The sequence below is a fragment of the Atta cephalotes genome (genome assembly GCF_000143395.1).
Source record: "Atta cephalotes unplaced genomic scaffold scaffold00055, whole genome shotgun sequence".
NCBI lineage: Eukaryota > Metazoa > Arthropoda > Insecta > Hymenoptera > Formicidae > Atta > Atta cephalotes.
The window spans coordinates 1,507,189-1,523,980 of record NW_012130119.1 but is presented as its reverse complement, the minus strand read 5'-3'; the positions used below and the strand labels follow the sequence as shown (position 1 = coordinate 1,523,980).

At 34.5% G+C, this 16,792-nt stretch overlaps 1 protein-coding gene across 1 annotated transcript; it reads right to left on the bottom strand.

Moving 5' to 3' along the window:
* Positions 1-4,188: 4,188 nt before the first annotated feature.
* LOC105623303 (ras-related protein Rab-8A) lies at positions 4,189-8,172 on the bottom strand. The gene is made up of 5 exons (XM_012204701.1): positions 7,921-8,172; positions 6,018-6,078; positions 5,643-5,781; positions 5,012-5,215; positions 4,189-4,287 (listed from the first exon to the last, which is right to left on the bottom strand). Exons 1-5 carry the CDS (start codon positions 8,042-8,044, stop codon positions 4,189-4,191), a joined length of 627 nt encoding a protein of 208 aa, XP_012060091.1. The 5' UTR covers positions 8,045-8,172.
* Positions 8,173-16,792: the final 8,620 nt, after the last annotated feature.

The window sequence follows — 16,792 nt, the reverse complement described above, 5'->3', positions numbered from 1 at the left end:
CATATATATATATATATATATATATATATATATATAAAATACATATAAGTATATTTATATATAATATCGTCTTGCACAAGGCCTATACCGTAAAACACACTGTTACGTTTAGTATTGCGATTAAAAAAAATAAATAATATCGTAGCGATCGCCATTCTGTTAACGTGCTCGATTCGCGAAGTGATCTCATTTCGTATTATCACTACATGTCGATCGATCGTGACGGATATAATGTGCTTCTCGTCTGAAGAGTGCATGCGCTCTTTGCGATTTGGTTGTGTCGCGATGTAGTCTGGAATCGCAAATGTGTGAAAAAGCGCGAACTGAGTTTCCTCAAAAATTCTCGAGCGCCCTCGATATCGTACACCGCCAGAAGATCGCAAGGCTTACAAAATTGCCATTCGTGATGTAGTACGAAGTGCACGTATGAATGCAGCCTGAAGCAGAATTGTGATTATTGTGTATATAAATTAGAAATCGCAGCGATGAAAATCGTTCGCGATTCGCCAGAAGACGAGAGACTCGATTTTTAAGATATATACTTATGAATAAGAAAACAATAATACATCGCAAGTATCTATCGATTCTCTTTCGCATAATCCCAGAAGATGCAATATCCTCAGAGAGATTAATAAAGCAAAATTTTAATTGTAGCTTTAATCAGACATCTACCATCACGTTACCATCCCATAGTTTTCTTCTGATCGATCATAAAGTGATCTGTTACGATATCTCATGCAACGTATTTCTTATCTATTTTCTTTTCGTTTTTATTTTCTTTTTTATATAATCACTGATAGGCACAATAAAGGCTTTTACGTTTCTGTCAGCGCAAACGAGAAGTACGAACGATGAAGGTGACTTTCGAAAGGCCAATAACGATTTTATGTTTTGTTCATTGTGATGTGATTTTCGATATAATAGATACGAGTAATTTTCCAAACAATAAATAAATTATTATAAAATAATTTTCTAAAAAATATTTTTTGTACTGTGAAAATAACTCGTGAATAGAATTGGAGAAACTTAAAGAACAAATCTTTATAATAAATGTCTTTTTTTATTGTTGAAACAATCATATATTACTATATTCCAGATCAAAAGTTTGGAAACACTTTTTTTTTAAATTGACGTTTTTGGAACTATTCAAATGTCAATGTGTTTTTTAATAATAACTTTTCAAATCCAGTAATAGGAGTTATTGGATTCCAAAACATTGCTATGGATATTTGGAGAAGTAATCCGAAAACGTCAACTTTTTAAAAATATTTCCAAATTTTGGTCTACCATGCATATTCTCAATAATTATATTTTATGCAAATTCTTATCCTCCGATTTATTTTCCAATCTCACTTATTATGATACAATAAATAAATTTGCTCTCCAAATAAACAAACGAAAAGTGTTTAAGTAAATTCCAAGAAACTTGATTTTATGTATTTTTACGAAAGTTCTCTAACAGTTTAAAAATTAAAGATTAATCCGTATCATTTAAGATTAGTCGAAAGATTTACATTACGCATAAAAATGTGCACGTATTGCAGTGGTTACACGTATTGGCAGCTAACATAATGTCTTGTGGCCCTTTTATTTTCTTCCGATCGCAAATATGGCGAAAAATGTAAGGGCGAAAGGGACTACTGTCCCTTTTTTTTCGTACGACTAATTAAGTGCTTTTTATGCGAAATAGGATTGATGCCAGACATTCTGTAATAGAATGTATTGCCTTATCGTAAATCGTCGTTCGTCGAATATAATGCGAATCACCGAAAATGTTTCATCACGATTATCAAAGCGCATTAATTAAGCGTGGATTATCACTTGTGTATGCACCGATATGAAAGGTTTGATATACAGATGTCAAGTGCTCGCCAGTATCGATTCGGCCTCGTTTCGAAACTTTACTTCAGACTGAGAGAACATTATTTTTTATTATGAACACATGAACACATATCAGCAGTCCTTTCTCGGATAGTAGCTTTCGCTAGTTTTACGATACACCATTTTCTCAAGACAAAAGGAAAGTTTTATTTGACATCAATGTGAAAACAGTCCATAATGTTATCTCTTTTAAAGAAAGCTTCGCGTACAATAATGCGATAAATCTCGTTTCTTTGATATATATATATATATATATATATATATATATATATATTTGGTTAAACAAATTTTTTAAAATACTCGAGAATTTCTTTGAATATTCCTTTAACAATTGTTTCTCTCATTTAAGTTTATTATTTCCAGCGTGAAATAGTTTTATAATTTTAAAATTGGTTTAACACAGAATTTTTTTTATCTGCATTTAATTCTGCAAATTCTTTTAATTTTGAAGAAATAACGTTTATTAAAAAATCATTCATATCTCGATATTGAAAAAACTCTATTTTTCTTCTTTGTGTAATATTGGATCGAATATTCAACATCAAAGAGATATTTTCGCAAATTTTGGCATCTGTGCATCAAATGATCGCGCAAGTTCTTCCTTGAGGGAAGAACTCTGGTCCTTGTTGAGAGACATCGGTAGTAATCGCAAATCTTATATAATAATATCGTTTTTAGACGGTAATCACAATGCGCTTAATGATGTCTTCCTCGCATAGACATACTAAAATAGTAATACGTCGATTACTGTGAAAGTGTGTCGCCTTAATAGCATCAAGATGTTTCCTTTTAATTAGGCCTTACCAAGCGAATCTAATTGAACCTTCTTAAACTGCTTACGATATCCAATGAATGCGTCTGATCCGCGAAAGTCTAACATTGGCGAGATTTTCCGAAAATTTGTAGATAGATTGTTTGTAGATAAATACACGTCTCGCGAGCCTTTCAAATTCGAATCATTCGAGAAATCTTGTCTAATCTCTGTCTCATAATTCTCAGCTATAGTCTTTTCTCTCCCAGAGCTGAACTATTAAATATTTATTCACGGAAAAAACGATTTTTTAATAAAGTAGTTAAATTTAGATAAATACAAATCTGAATGTAATTTTATTTTGAGTTCAAAATAATTATACAGGAAACAAACATGATCATGATGACAGTAATGCAAAAAGTTTTTATAACTAGCTTAAATGTTTTACATAATTATACTTTATTAATTCAATAAAACTATTTTCAGGTCTGTATCCAGCTAAATTTTTACATACACAAAACCGTTTTGTCCGTGTGGATTTGTGTGGATTAAATCCGCGCGGAACAAAAAGCATCGGTTTACTTAGAAGAGTTAATCGATGCATAGAAAGGACAATTTTGTTGTAGTATCTAAAAATTTGCCTAGATACATATCCGAAAATAATTTTGTTGGATCACCAAAATAATTACATAGGATATTCGAATTAGTTGCTAGATTGTCAAAACTTTTTGTAGCATTTCTTGTCATACTTAAGAGTTCTAGTAATTATTTTGATTAGCCAACATAAAATTTTTTTCAGATCTGTTCTTAAGTAAATTTTTAAATACTTCAAAATCGTTCTTTCTGTATTCATGAAACTGGCTTACGATTAATCAGATCAATTGTCACGTCTCTCAATGATGCTTTCAGACATTCGATTACTTATCTTATAGCAAGAGTTTTGTCGAGTCTCTACATTCGCACGAATGTAACTCGTATCACTATAAATAGACATCTACGACGTGTAATCGCTTATCATAGACAAACTTTGTGATAGTCTCAAATGTAGCTTGGGCTTAACCGAATGTAATGTGCGCGTACGTGTGTTTCGGATTATTCTGAACGAGAGCTTGCCTCGCATTGGCAACAAATGTTTCCTACGGTGTTTAACATGACTGTGACACGACCAAGATGACAACGATGCAGGATCGCGGTAGATTATATTTGTTTCGCGTTATCATCACTGCATTACTTAATAAGCTATGATGTCATTATTCGAGCTCTCGCATGTAATAGGGTGCATACATAATACCTATAATATCCGTTGCGATTATTGCAGATGGTGTGGTATCGTAAATACTTGCTCAGGCCACCTTCGCCGAATATACGAACACTTCTTGCGTCATCCAGGTCGATTTCCGTTCGACTCATGACCGTGTTGCGTATGTACAGATACAGAAACGAGCGATATTTGACCCCTCATACACGATGAACAAACGAAATCCTTTGTGGATTTAATTCTTGGCTAGCTGTCGAAATTTCCAACCGGCCGGATAGACCTCGGATCATCCACCGAACTAACAGCTGCATCTCCAAGCATCACCTTGTTGAGATGGTGACTGCGCCTTAATTATACTGTCCGCGCCTTCTCTCTCGGAAGCCTCGAACAGGCTTGCCTGCAACAGTAATTGTTCAGACAGCTCCGTTAAGTTTGCAATTAAAAGATAAGAGCAGAGAAGAACGTCTCATTGAAATTCCTTCTCTTATAAAAGGAATTTTGATAAAAAAAAATGTATTGAGAACATTAGCAACATTAGCAACATTCTAATTAAAAATAATCTTGTTAATTTTCAGTGATAATATTGAATGAAATAAACGCCATTCTTGTTTTAAAATATTATTTGTTTAAATATTACTTTATTAATAATGTTATTGAATAAACATTTTATTTGGATTTTTTCAATTAGCTATTAACTAATGCTATTAAGATTTTTTTCTGTGCATCTACTATATCCTAGACAGAACATAAAATTATAATAAAATCATCAAGCAAAATGATATCAAGTAAAAATTATTCTTAAAAAAATTATAATGATATCATTCAATGTATTTTTGACAACTTTAATTAATTTTTGATATGGTAATGATATTTTAAAGATTTTTTTTTAATTCAAAGTTATTAAATAAAATATTAAAAATAATTAAAAATATTAAAAATAATTTATTGAAAATATTTTATAAAGTTAAAAATTATTATTAAATTCCTAAAATAACTTTTATTTAATGTTACTTTGATCTTACTATGATTTATGTTCTACCACTAGTGCTAACTCACTAGTTCCTAACATTGTTTTTCTCTGAACGTACAAATAAACAAGTTATTAACGCGAACAATTTTACCCGACGTCCTCGTTGTTCCCGTATTCTTCTAGCTAGAGTAAGAAAAGCCTCTTCGATGTTGATATTCTCCTTGCATGATACCTCGAAGAAGGGCATATCAAAATTTTCGGCAATCTTTTGACCTCTTTCGGCGTCTACGGCGCGATGCGCGGTCGCGTCGCATTTATTCGCAGCCAAAACTTTTACTACATCCGGTGACGCATTCTGTGATGCAAATGAAAAAATGACTTATAATTCAAGATTTTGTACAATTATGTTGCAGATAACTTTGAACTTATTCATGATGAAACTTCTATTCATTTCTTCATAAAATTAATTTTTTTTCAATCTCAATTTATATTGAAGGATTTAACATGTTAGTTGATTATATTTTATTGAAAGATTTAACATATTAATTGGCTATAATAATAGTTAATAATCTTTTAATATAATTTATCCATTTTCTTTGCAAATTTTTCTGATTTCAAGTTTTCAGTCGTAATTTTATTCGAACAGTCTTTTAGTACTTTCAATTCTTTTTCTGGACTTCTTAAGGTCATTTAATCGCGGCCATTTAAAAAATATACAGCGCGAATTTATTTTTGTTCGCGTAACGTTCTATCATTAGAATCTATTCTATCTTTAATCTTACTTCTTGAATATTTCGTAGCCAATACGACAAATGGTTGAAACTCTCCAAACTAGTGACATCGTACATCAAAAGAATACCCATGGCACCACGATAGTACGCCGTTGTTAAAGTTCGAAATCTTTCTTGGCCGGCAGTATCCCTTTTCAAAAAAAAATATACTTTTTTATATTTACAGGTATACTTCCTATTACTTTATTTTATTTATATACGACTTGTCACTTTACATGCAGATTATAGCTTTATGAAACCTAAGAGAATTAAAAAGATTAAAACCTTCTGAGAGGGAATTCTTTGGTTTCTTTATTTGAATTTAAACATTATTTGATAAATAGTTTTATCCGCGAATTCTTAAATTAATTATTAATTAATACTCACCAGATTTGTAATTTAATCGGCGTTCCATCTAAGTTAATGATCTTCTGTTTAAAATCAATACCTGCAGACACATTCACCATTTATATTTGTCATGATGTATAAATATTTTTGGGATAATTGCACATTAAACAAATATTAAAGTTTAATCAAAATCAAGGATTTATGATATACTTTAATTATATTTGTAGCTCGGAGCTATTAAACGTTATCTCTAATTAAATGATTATTGTAATAGTTTATACATCAGAATTCCTTCGCATGCAAACAGAATGATTAAAATATATATAATTTATTTATATATACAAAAATTAAATTACTTTTTGTAAACTGATTGAGAACAAATTGAAATGAGAACAAATACGAAGCTAATTATAAAATATCATATTATTTCATCTAGCAAGAGTATATTTTTGTAGCATATCTTTGTAATATATCTTTGGAACATTTTTATAATTATAACAATTTATATTGAGACAATTGCTGAAAATAATTTGATCTGATAATAAGTTTAAAATTAGATAGTTATACTTAGCAACATCGAAGTTGGAGCGAATGTAAGATAATCATGTTTGTGAAGTTGCCCCGCACTTTCCGAATTCTATAATTTTTTAAATTGCGCTGACAATGAGTTGTGCTGTGTTTGTGCCCCAAACCGCATCTCAATAACTGAAATATTTTGCCTCTCTCAAAAAAAGTTTGCTAACCATGAAACTTCAAATTCGTGTAAAGAGTGTGAGATAATCGAATTCTGCGAGTGGTGCTGAATTGTGTTACTCAAAATCAATTCGGCACAATTCGCAGAGTTCGATTATCTTAAGTTATACGAGTTCGAAGTTTTTCATTCCTAAACATTTTTTTGAAGACTGATTCATAACTTTGATGATACCGCGAAATCTATTGGTCTGAGGAAATTTTGCCATTAAGAAAAGTTGTCGTATATATTGTAGCATAATTTAGCATAACTAAAAAAATCTAAAAATGCCAAATTTTTTTATTTATCTCTACCCTATTTCAAAAACTTTTACTGAATACTTAAGCTAATCTTTTTTTATGCACATGCTTCGTAGATTTTAAGTAGCACAATTCAGCACAACTCACAGAATTCGATTATCTCATATAGTTCGCAAATTACAGGAGTTTGAAATTTTTTATGCCTAAATATTGGTAAGGCTAGCAAATTTTTTTTAACGCTTTACATTATTGAGCTGCAGTTTGCACAAATCGGCACAAACGCAATACAACACAGCGTAATTAAGAAAATTACAAAATTTGATAAATGCGGGCCAATACACGTAAGATAATCAGCTGATCAATGATCTAACTTAATATATATAATTTTTTACGAAATACATAAATAAACCATATTTGCCAATTGACAAGTTAATTAAATTTAATGAATGAAGTAATTAATTAATTATACTATATATTTATTTTCGCTAAGAATGTAATATTAAGTTTAAATTAAAATGTCAAAAGAGAAAATTGATTCTACTTCTTACTATTTCGCGACAAATGGAGAAGATGAAAACGCTGCATATTAAATACATAAAATTAGAACAATGAAATGAATTGGAGCAGTTGTTCTTTTCTAATAGCAGGTCTGCATTGGAGACAAAGACATGACCTCATCTAATAGTCAAGAGTTAATTAACGACTACTCGTGTCAATGATGTATGGGACTGATGCGTCGGCCCGTCGTATCCGGAGCAAAATTAAAACGCGTGCCTTTATTGTTATCGTTACCAAGGAAGATGAGTTGTCGTAAGCTAGTCGTAACTGGCACCAAGATACGTCACAATGAACCACCCAACAACAAGTCGCTGAAACAATGCGACTCCGGAGGCGGTCGTCGCAGATGAGAACGGGAAATCCGATGAATATTTTTATAATGGTGTCTTCTCACCTATCGTCGAGATATAAGTGTCGTAGTACCGTTCGTCGCAGTAGCGATGCACGATGCAGGTCTTGCCAACGTTCGAGTCGCCTAAAACCAAGACTTTATACGTCGCTGCGAAATCCAACGCCATGTTTGCAAGAGGTCTCGGAAGGTTTTGAACTGTTGTTGAGTCGACAACAGAGTCGTCGGCCGGGGGTTCTTCGCGGACGCCTGGGGAGGATGAGATGGGGGTGGAAGATCGATTCGAGGCTTGCGCTGTAGCCCCTATACGAGCAGAAATTGAATCAGGATGTGATTAAGGCCCCAGATTATCTTTAATATCAGGTCCTGATAAAGAATTCTGATAGGGGCCATTAGGAATGTAACACAATTTATATTATATAAGGAGATACATTTAAAAGAATAATTTAAAATTATTCAACATGAATTAACATTAAAATTATTTAACATTAATTATTTAATTATTTAACATTTGATAATTAAATTATTTTTATTCTTTAATTTTTTCTGATTTTTCGCTCCTTTCACTTTTCATCCCAATCTTTCGTATTATTTGAAACGCTGCCCAACGCCTGAAAAAATTTCTCATGCTTCACTTCAGAAGATTCGTTATATTTATTAAATTTTATATTTATTAACAATTGGCATTTAAAATATAATAGAATTATTATAAAAAAAGAAAAGCTTGTAATACTAATATAAAGTATGTATAAGAATTAAGATCGTAGGTGACTATAATAATAATAATTTTATAAAATGAGATTTATTTCTTGTAAAAAATGTTTCACACTACACTTCTGCTAGAAATATTTAAAATAGAATGTTCAAGCAGTTCTTTATATAATCATTTTTTAATAAAATAAATTATTTTTTACAAACACATATACACACGCGCGCGAAAGTTATATGTAAATATAAATCTACAATACTTTTCAAGCATTCGCCAAAAGTCGTATCTTTAATTGTTTTTTACAATCTTTAGGCTTTGGGTTGTATAACTTATGCTTAATTCAGACTGGAAGCAGCAAGCATCAAGAAGCGAAGCAGTAACCAACCAACAAAGTGGTATTTTTTACCACTGTAAATATCGCCTCACTGATTGGTTGTTGCTCTGCTGCTTGACGCTTGTTGCATCCAATTTGAATTAGGCAATAGGCATTGAACGTCACAAAATATATACTTTTTTCAAAATATAGTCGCTGACTTTTTTCACTGGTGAACTTTTTTAGGTGAATCTACTGAACTTCACATAATATATTTATCTAAGACAATAAAAAATAAATCCATCACCACTTGCACATTATCACATTATTTAGCTAATATTACAATTAATGATATCATTCATCATTATTTAATTGTTTATTCTTCTATTGATGTGTTTTGTAGTTATTATTTTTTACTTATATTATTCTTTTTTATTTATCTCCATATATTTTATATTTTAGTATTACATACATAATAATTTTTTATTCGCCACATTATATTGTATAGTAAAATTTATAAAAATAAAAAATTAATTAAAAATAAATTAATTTTGTAAAGTTAATCATAAAAATCATTTAAGTTTAAAAAATTAACATTATTTTTCCATTTCATTAAAGACAAATTTTGACTTTTAAATTTTTTAATATTTTTTTTTTGGCGTTTTATTTTATCAGTTATACTTATATACATAAATATACATATAAATATCTGCTATACAGGGTGTATCTAAGCTAACGTCCACTAATTATAGTGCTATTTCTAATAAAAATTTAAATCGAAAATATACGTCAAAGCAAGGCTTAATTTTGCGAAATTTTTGTGGAAAAACGGATAAAGATAGAGAAGTCAGATTTGTTCCATTGCAAAGATCATACTTTTCTCTACTTCCATTAATTCTTTACTACCATTAAAATTTTATAAAAAAATAGAGTTATTCAAATTTTCATACATCCATGTTTTACAAAATGGGATTTAAGATGGTCATTGCTGCTCGTAAAAGATCTCATCTGAAAGCAAAATGACACCAATTTTATAAAATTGAAACATAGTTCTTGAGCTTGACGGAACCGTTTTTTAAAATATTGCGTTTGAATAAAATGGTAGCTAATCAAAATCAACATAACGATTTTTCACAAAAAATTTTGCTCGTTTAAGGCTACTAAAAAAGAAAACTAAAAAATCCTCTACTAAAGAAAACTAAAAACTCCTTTTTTAACCTGAACGAACTTGAACTATCCTGTCGCGCGTCTACCTGTCATCTTCAACGCGCTTGAAGACTACTCGTCTATAATTTCATGTAACTCCTCTATTTTTTGCCAGATTGATTTATAATTCTACAAAAATGTTCTTAAGATTTACATTATACTTTAAAAATATGTAAAAAAGAATTCGATTTTTTTACTACCTCTAGGTGTTAAATATGTTCTTTTAATGATTTATAGAATATTGTATAAATGTCTTATTTTTAAGACTTTCCGTAAACTTCAATGAATATAAATAATAAGGGTTGGCAAACGTTACTTTTCGGTTACTTTGTTATTACTTTTTATAATAAATAATTTGATGACAATGTTGCAATTTTTTATGATGGTAACGCTAACTAACTATTAAGGTTGTGCTTAAGTTAGAAGAGTCACTTTAAAAAGTAATTTGTTACTATTACGCGTTACTTACTAAAAAAAATAATAAGTAACATGTAATAAGTAACAAGTAACAAGTAACAAAAGTAACAAAAATAACGAGTAAAAAGTAACGCGTAACAAATTAAGAATTTTTTTTTTCAACGAATGACATTTTCAACCTGTTAGTTCAAATAATTTTACCTTTCTAACTCTAATATTATCATCATAAAAAATTCACATTATCGTTACCAAATCATTATTATAACAAAGTTTTTCTTGCGTAGAAGAAGAAAAAAATTTTCGCTAAGTCCATCATCCAGGATGCTCTGTAAAAAATCTAACCGGATAATGGGAAGACACCCAGGGGCCGATCCCCTGAGCATACAAGTTCGATGTGCCTGCATCCCCGAAAGGGGATAGCAGACACATCGCCTACCTGTAAAATTCCCCCTGTGCACTATCATCAGATTTATTAGGTGCACTCCGGAACCTCCTACTCGGCATTTCATTAAGGCGCACCTAAGTCGTGGAGCCAGAACTCTCACCACAATAGTCTAGTACTCCGCAGAGTGCTTAATTTAAGCCCAAACGCAATAAAATCTAACTATACGAAGGAGGAAAAGTAGATCAACTATGTACATCAATCTTAGTCGTCTGTACATCAATCTTAGTATCTGAAGAGGCAGAGGTAAGAAACGCTCGACGCCTCTTCAGACTCTGATGCTCGTGCTCAACCAGTTCCTTCTTCCTTATTACAGTCTCACAAAAATTTGCAAGAACTGTCCAACAATGAGAAGAGTTCAAAGCAGCTCTCACCACCAGAATAGAGTTTATTCAAGGTATCAAGCTCCAATGCATTAAATAACTCATTCGCCAATCCAATAAGGATAGAATAAGAATCGCTGTATCGATCACCGCTGCACAGTATGCACACTCTTAGAAGAACTTGAATGATCGATCTCGTAAAAGTAGCCCTTTAAATTCTTATGACCAGTTAAAACCTGAGTCATCCATGAGATCACCGTAAAGACGACCCATCCATTCGTCCGATCCGTTCAGTAAGAGCATCACGAACCGTGGCACTAGGCGTCTCTGGAGGGAGGCTCAGCAGATGTTGATGCCATCGCTCTATAGAATAGCGTTGTTCGACTTCTCGCACAAGGGATAGAGCCCTCGACAAAATAAGGTCATCCTTTTGCGATCAACCGCCTACAAAGAGATACATTTGAGATGATCCACTTAAAAGACTTAAAGGGCACTGATCTTGCCAGGGTGGCTGCCGTGAGAAACAGTGCGGTACACACTAATCATTTTAAATAAAAGTTGCCATTGGAGCTGCACTTTACGACATGTATGTCGGTCTCAGCTACGGTCTGGGCCCAAATCGGAGCACCGTACAGAACGAATGATATAAACGCGAACGCATATACGCGATGCTTATTCTCACCAGATCTGTCAATATTAATCATTAGCCTTCTCAAGGCCGCAGCTATCCTCCAAATCAAAAGTGCTCAAAGGCAAAAGTGATTCTGAAAAGTCCATCTCGAGTCTAAGACTAGGTTTCAAGCTGGACCTCACAGGGATCGCTCCCCCCGCATCAGAAGGGAAGTGTTTGGAACATCATCGCTCATGAAAGCAATTATATATTTCAGTTTTATATTTAATAATATTTAATAATATTTCAGTCTTACTGACTGACATCGTAAGGCTAAGGCTCGCAATAGCTTTGATTACCGTGGCCATCTTCAGATCTACACGTATGAAGGCCTGCCCAAATAAGGAGCCTCTCGCCACCAACAACATGTCATCGGCATAATAAATGGTGGAACAGGCCGGTGGTTGCCTACCGGCAATCGTAGGATCCAAACGTAGGACCGAATCATACTCAACGCAGAGTCGGTTCTAAGACCGAACCTTGCAAAACACCATGGACGACCTGATAAACGAATTCCGCGATCGACATGAGATACCTGGATAAATAATCCCCAATAGTGCACCTAAGGTACAGAAGAGAAAGAGTTTAATGTGCGATACCTGCAATTAAGCTTAACTCACACGACTCTCATGGACGTGAAATCGGAATACGTCAACGCGTCACGGTTATGTCTCCCAGTGCTCTCGCTTGTAGATCCTAACAAGCAACTCACTAATTGGAGCGAACGATTATCCACGCTCTACCAGCTATGCAGGCTAGTTCCTAACGTAACTCATCCGTCGAGGCCAGAGGCCCCTAGCCAGCATGTAGCTATCAACCCTCGAATCCTATGATTGGGTGAGGGCAATTGCCCAGTTCCCGCTGATCTCGATCATCGATCGGATCTTCGTAGCTTAGGTTATTCCCAATTTGCGTCGCCTACACGCACGACACTGGTCGGCCAGTGCTTCGGGTGTCGCCGGGACGCTACTACTCGCTTCACAGAAATCGCTCAGCAACCCGGTCTTGGGCCTAGCCCTGAGGCAGAGCGCCAAGCTTTCAACCTCCCTCAGCCCTTCTCCTTGCTAAAATATATTGGCTTATCCATGATCCTGAGCCAATCGAATAATTAGATAGCCTCGTGCCTTATTGGAATAAGCCGACCCTAGGACGTCGGTAAAACTCGAATTTGGAATGGTAAGTCACGAATCAAAATGCACAAGGCGTCTGATCAACGACATCCGAAACACCTAAATAATCCAGGACACCTTTAATCCCCAAGACAGAGCGAATAACCGGCCACGAGAGGGAATTGAAAGCATTGGCAATATCCAAAGATAGTGCCAACATCATATCTCCATTCCACACGCTATCGTTCACCTACTCCTTCAAGCGCCAAATAGCGTCAATCATTTCACGATTGACGCGAAAACCAAATTGATTGTCCTATATTCCACCGGCAGAATCCAAATGTATTGTAAATGACAGCACAAAATTCTTTCATATAATTTGCTCGCTTTACTCAATAAACAGATAAGTCGGTATAAAAAAAGAGCTAACTTGGTTCAGTGGTTACTTGGTTTCTTGAGGAGGATCAGCCTCGCGCTCTTCCATTCGGAAAGAAAGCGGCCTTTCTCAAGAAGTGCAGTAAACATCCGCGCCTAAAGGGCAGAATGAATACGCGGTCCCCTTGATAATTCATCCGGCGACACCATCCAAACCAGATGCCCTTCCAGACGCTATCTTTGCGCAAGCCTTCGGCAATTTCTCAGTAATGGGCCATCCTCCCAACAAAAGGAGTCAGCCGAGAGTCAACCGGTAGCTGCGGAAAAAGAACATACAATTTCGGAAATGCAAGGAAGGCCCCCGGAAGAAGAACCTCGACTATAGATGAGGAACTAGTGGAGAACTTATTCATTATGACCCTACAGGGCATGCCTCAAAGGTCAGCCTCCAAGAGCTTTCTCCAGAAATGCGATTTCAAGCGCCAAATAGTTCTCCTGAGATTCCTCCTCTCCTCCGAGGAGCTCCGTCCAAAACACACGCTCCAATTCCGATTGCAATCGTCTATGGATACGCGTAAGGTGCCTACGATACCGGTTCGCAGTTCAAAAATTTCCTCGTTCCACCAATACGCCGAGGGCGTATAAAAGAAAACCTCTTTGGCAAAGAGATCAGAAATCTCTCTCAATACCCTATCGATCAGCTTAAGCGTCACATATTTATCGGTAGCAGCTGCGTTCAGCAGAGAAAACAGCTTTGCAACTGTTGCAAAATTCTTTAATATCATTGGTATTGCCTTTAATTCCTTATTGGATCTAAATGTAACAAATCAATCATATTCAATTTTAAAACAGTTGCAAAGCTGCTTTCTCTGCTGAACGCAGCCATTGGGCTGGGCGCGTTTAAGTCGACGAAATGGCTAGCCTGCTTACCGAATAAATAAAGATGAGTCGAGTAAATAAATATAATTGATTGTTACTTATATTCTTTCAATAGGGAAAATTGAAATTTGTTAGATCATAGTAGCCATGTTGTTAAAGTGACATCTGTCAAATTTGTTGTGAATTGTTTAGTAGTGTATGGCAAATCACCATGGAAGGTCATAGTGTTGAGCAACGTGTGCAAATCATAAAATTTTATTATCAAAATCAGTGCTCCATTTGAGAACTATTCCGCGCATTATGTGATTTTTATCCTCGCCACAACCGTCCTGCCGAGTCGACTATTCGACGTGGCCAAATTCGAGTCAACCTATTCGATAAATAATCAACCAACACCAGTATGTCGCCGAAACGCAAAGTCTACTGAAAACATCGCTGCTGTGCGTGAGAGTGTACGGGAAAATCCAAGGCGGTCAATTTCTCGTCGTTCACAAGAACTTGGCCTTTCTGCGACTTCAACTTGGCGAATTTTACGTCGGGACTTGGGTTTGCATTACTATAAAATTCAATTGACTCAAGAACTTAAGATAAACGACCATAGACAACGCTGTGTGTTCGCTGATTGGGTTCTGGAGCAGTTGAAAATTAACCCAAATTTCGCCAACTCATCTTTAGCGATGAGGCTTTTTTGGATGAATGGATATGTGAACAAGCAAAATTGTCGAATTTGGAACGATACCAATCCACGCAAGATACACTAGTTCCAAATGCATCCCGAGAAAGTTACTGTTTGGTGCGGATTTTGGTCTGGTGGAATCATCAGTCCGTACTTCTTTCAAAACGAAGCGGGCGTTGCCATAACCATCAACGGCGGGCGCTATAGATCGATGATAAACAACTTCTTGTGGCCTAAAATGGATGATATGGATACCGATAACATGTGGTTTCAACAGGATGGCGCTACGTGCACACACCGCATGCCATGATGGACATTCTGCACGAGCGATTTGAAGGCATGGTTATCTCGCGCGGCGGCAACGTGAATTGGCCACCGAGCTCGTATGATTTAACGCCTTTAGACTTTTTCTTTTGGGGCTATCTTAAATCGCAGATCTATACGAATAAACGATTGATGCTCCCAAAGTCAACATAACAAACGCCATTCAGCAAATTCAGCCAGATGCGAGAAAGTCATCGAAAATTGGACCGCCCGTGTCACCAAGCGAAGCCGCAGCGGACATTTGAGCGACGTTATATTCCATACTTAATGCTATATTCTTTCAAATAAAAAAAAATTGAGTGGATATCACACAACTTGTTTTATTTACATTTAAAAATCGAGCGTCCTTATTGAAAGACTCTATAGATCCAACTAGAATAATTGAGTAAGTTAATATTTTTTTTTAACTAAATTAAGTTAAAGTTAATATATTAACTTATAAAATTAATAAAATTAAGTTGAAAGTTGAAGAAATAAAGAATTAACTCAATAAAAGTTAAGATTAAATTTAAAAAAAAGTTTTAAAAAAAGTTAACTTAAAAAAAAATTATTTTTGAGATTAAAATCTCTTCATTTTTTTTTAAATAAGATTACTTTAAATAACTCTTACAAATATAGATTATCAAGTAAATTTAATTTACATTCACATGTAAATTACTTATATATTGGAAGTACAAATTAGTTCGGTCCGTTTTTTGTGCATTTATTTCAAAAATGAATGAACAGATCAATTAAAGTATTGTCCATCGCTGCCTACTACTTTTTCCCATTTCTCAGGCAATTTTCGAATTCCATCTCGAAAAAATGACTCGTCTTTGGAGGCGATCCAATTTTGAGCCAATTTTCGATTTCTGCAAAAGAAATGAACCGGTGACTTTTTGAATGTTTCCTTCGGAACAACCAATAATCAGAAGGAACAATGTCCAGCGAGTGCGGTAAAACATTCCATTTGAGCGTTTCCAAATATTTTTTTACGACTTTAGCGACATGAGGCCGAGCGTTGTCATGAAGAAGAATAACTTTATCATATCTTTGCTTGTATTCCGGTATTTTTCTCGCAATGCACAGCTCAAACGAATCAATTGTAGCTGATCGCCCGTAATGGAATCGCCAGGTTTCAGCAGCTCATAGTAAACAAGACCCTTTTGATCCCAGACACAGAGCATGATCTTCGAACCATGAATGTTTGGCCGTGGTGTTGATGTTGAGATCGATAGCAACGATTGACCGGGCTTAGCGTAATATTTTTTCTTCTTGGGGTTGTCGTAAAATATCCACTTCTCATCTCCAGTCACAATCCGATGCAAAAAAACCTTTTGTCTGTTGTCTTTGAATCAGCTGTTCGCAAATGAAAAATCGCCTTTCAACGTCTCTCGGTTTTAGTTCATAGCACCCAATTTCCTTGTTTTTGAATTATTCCCATAGCTTTCAATCGTACAGAAACGGCTTGTTGAGTTATCCCCAATGATTCTGC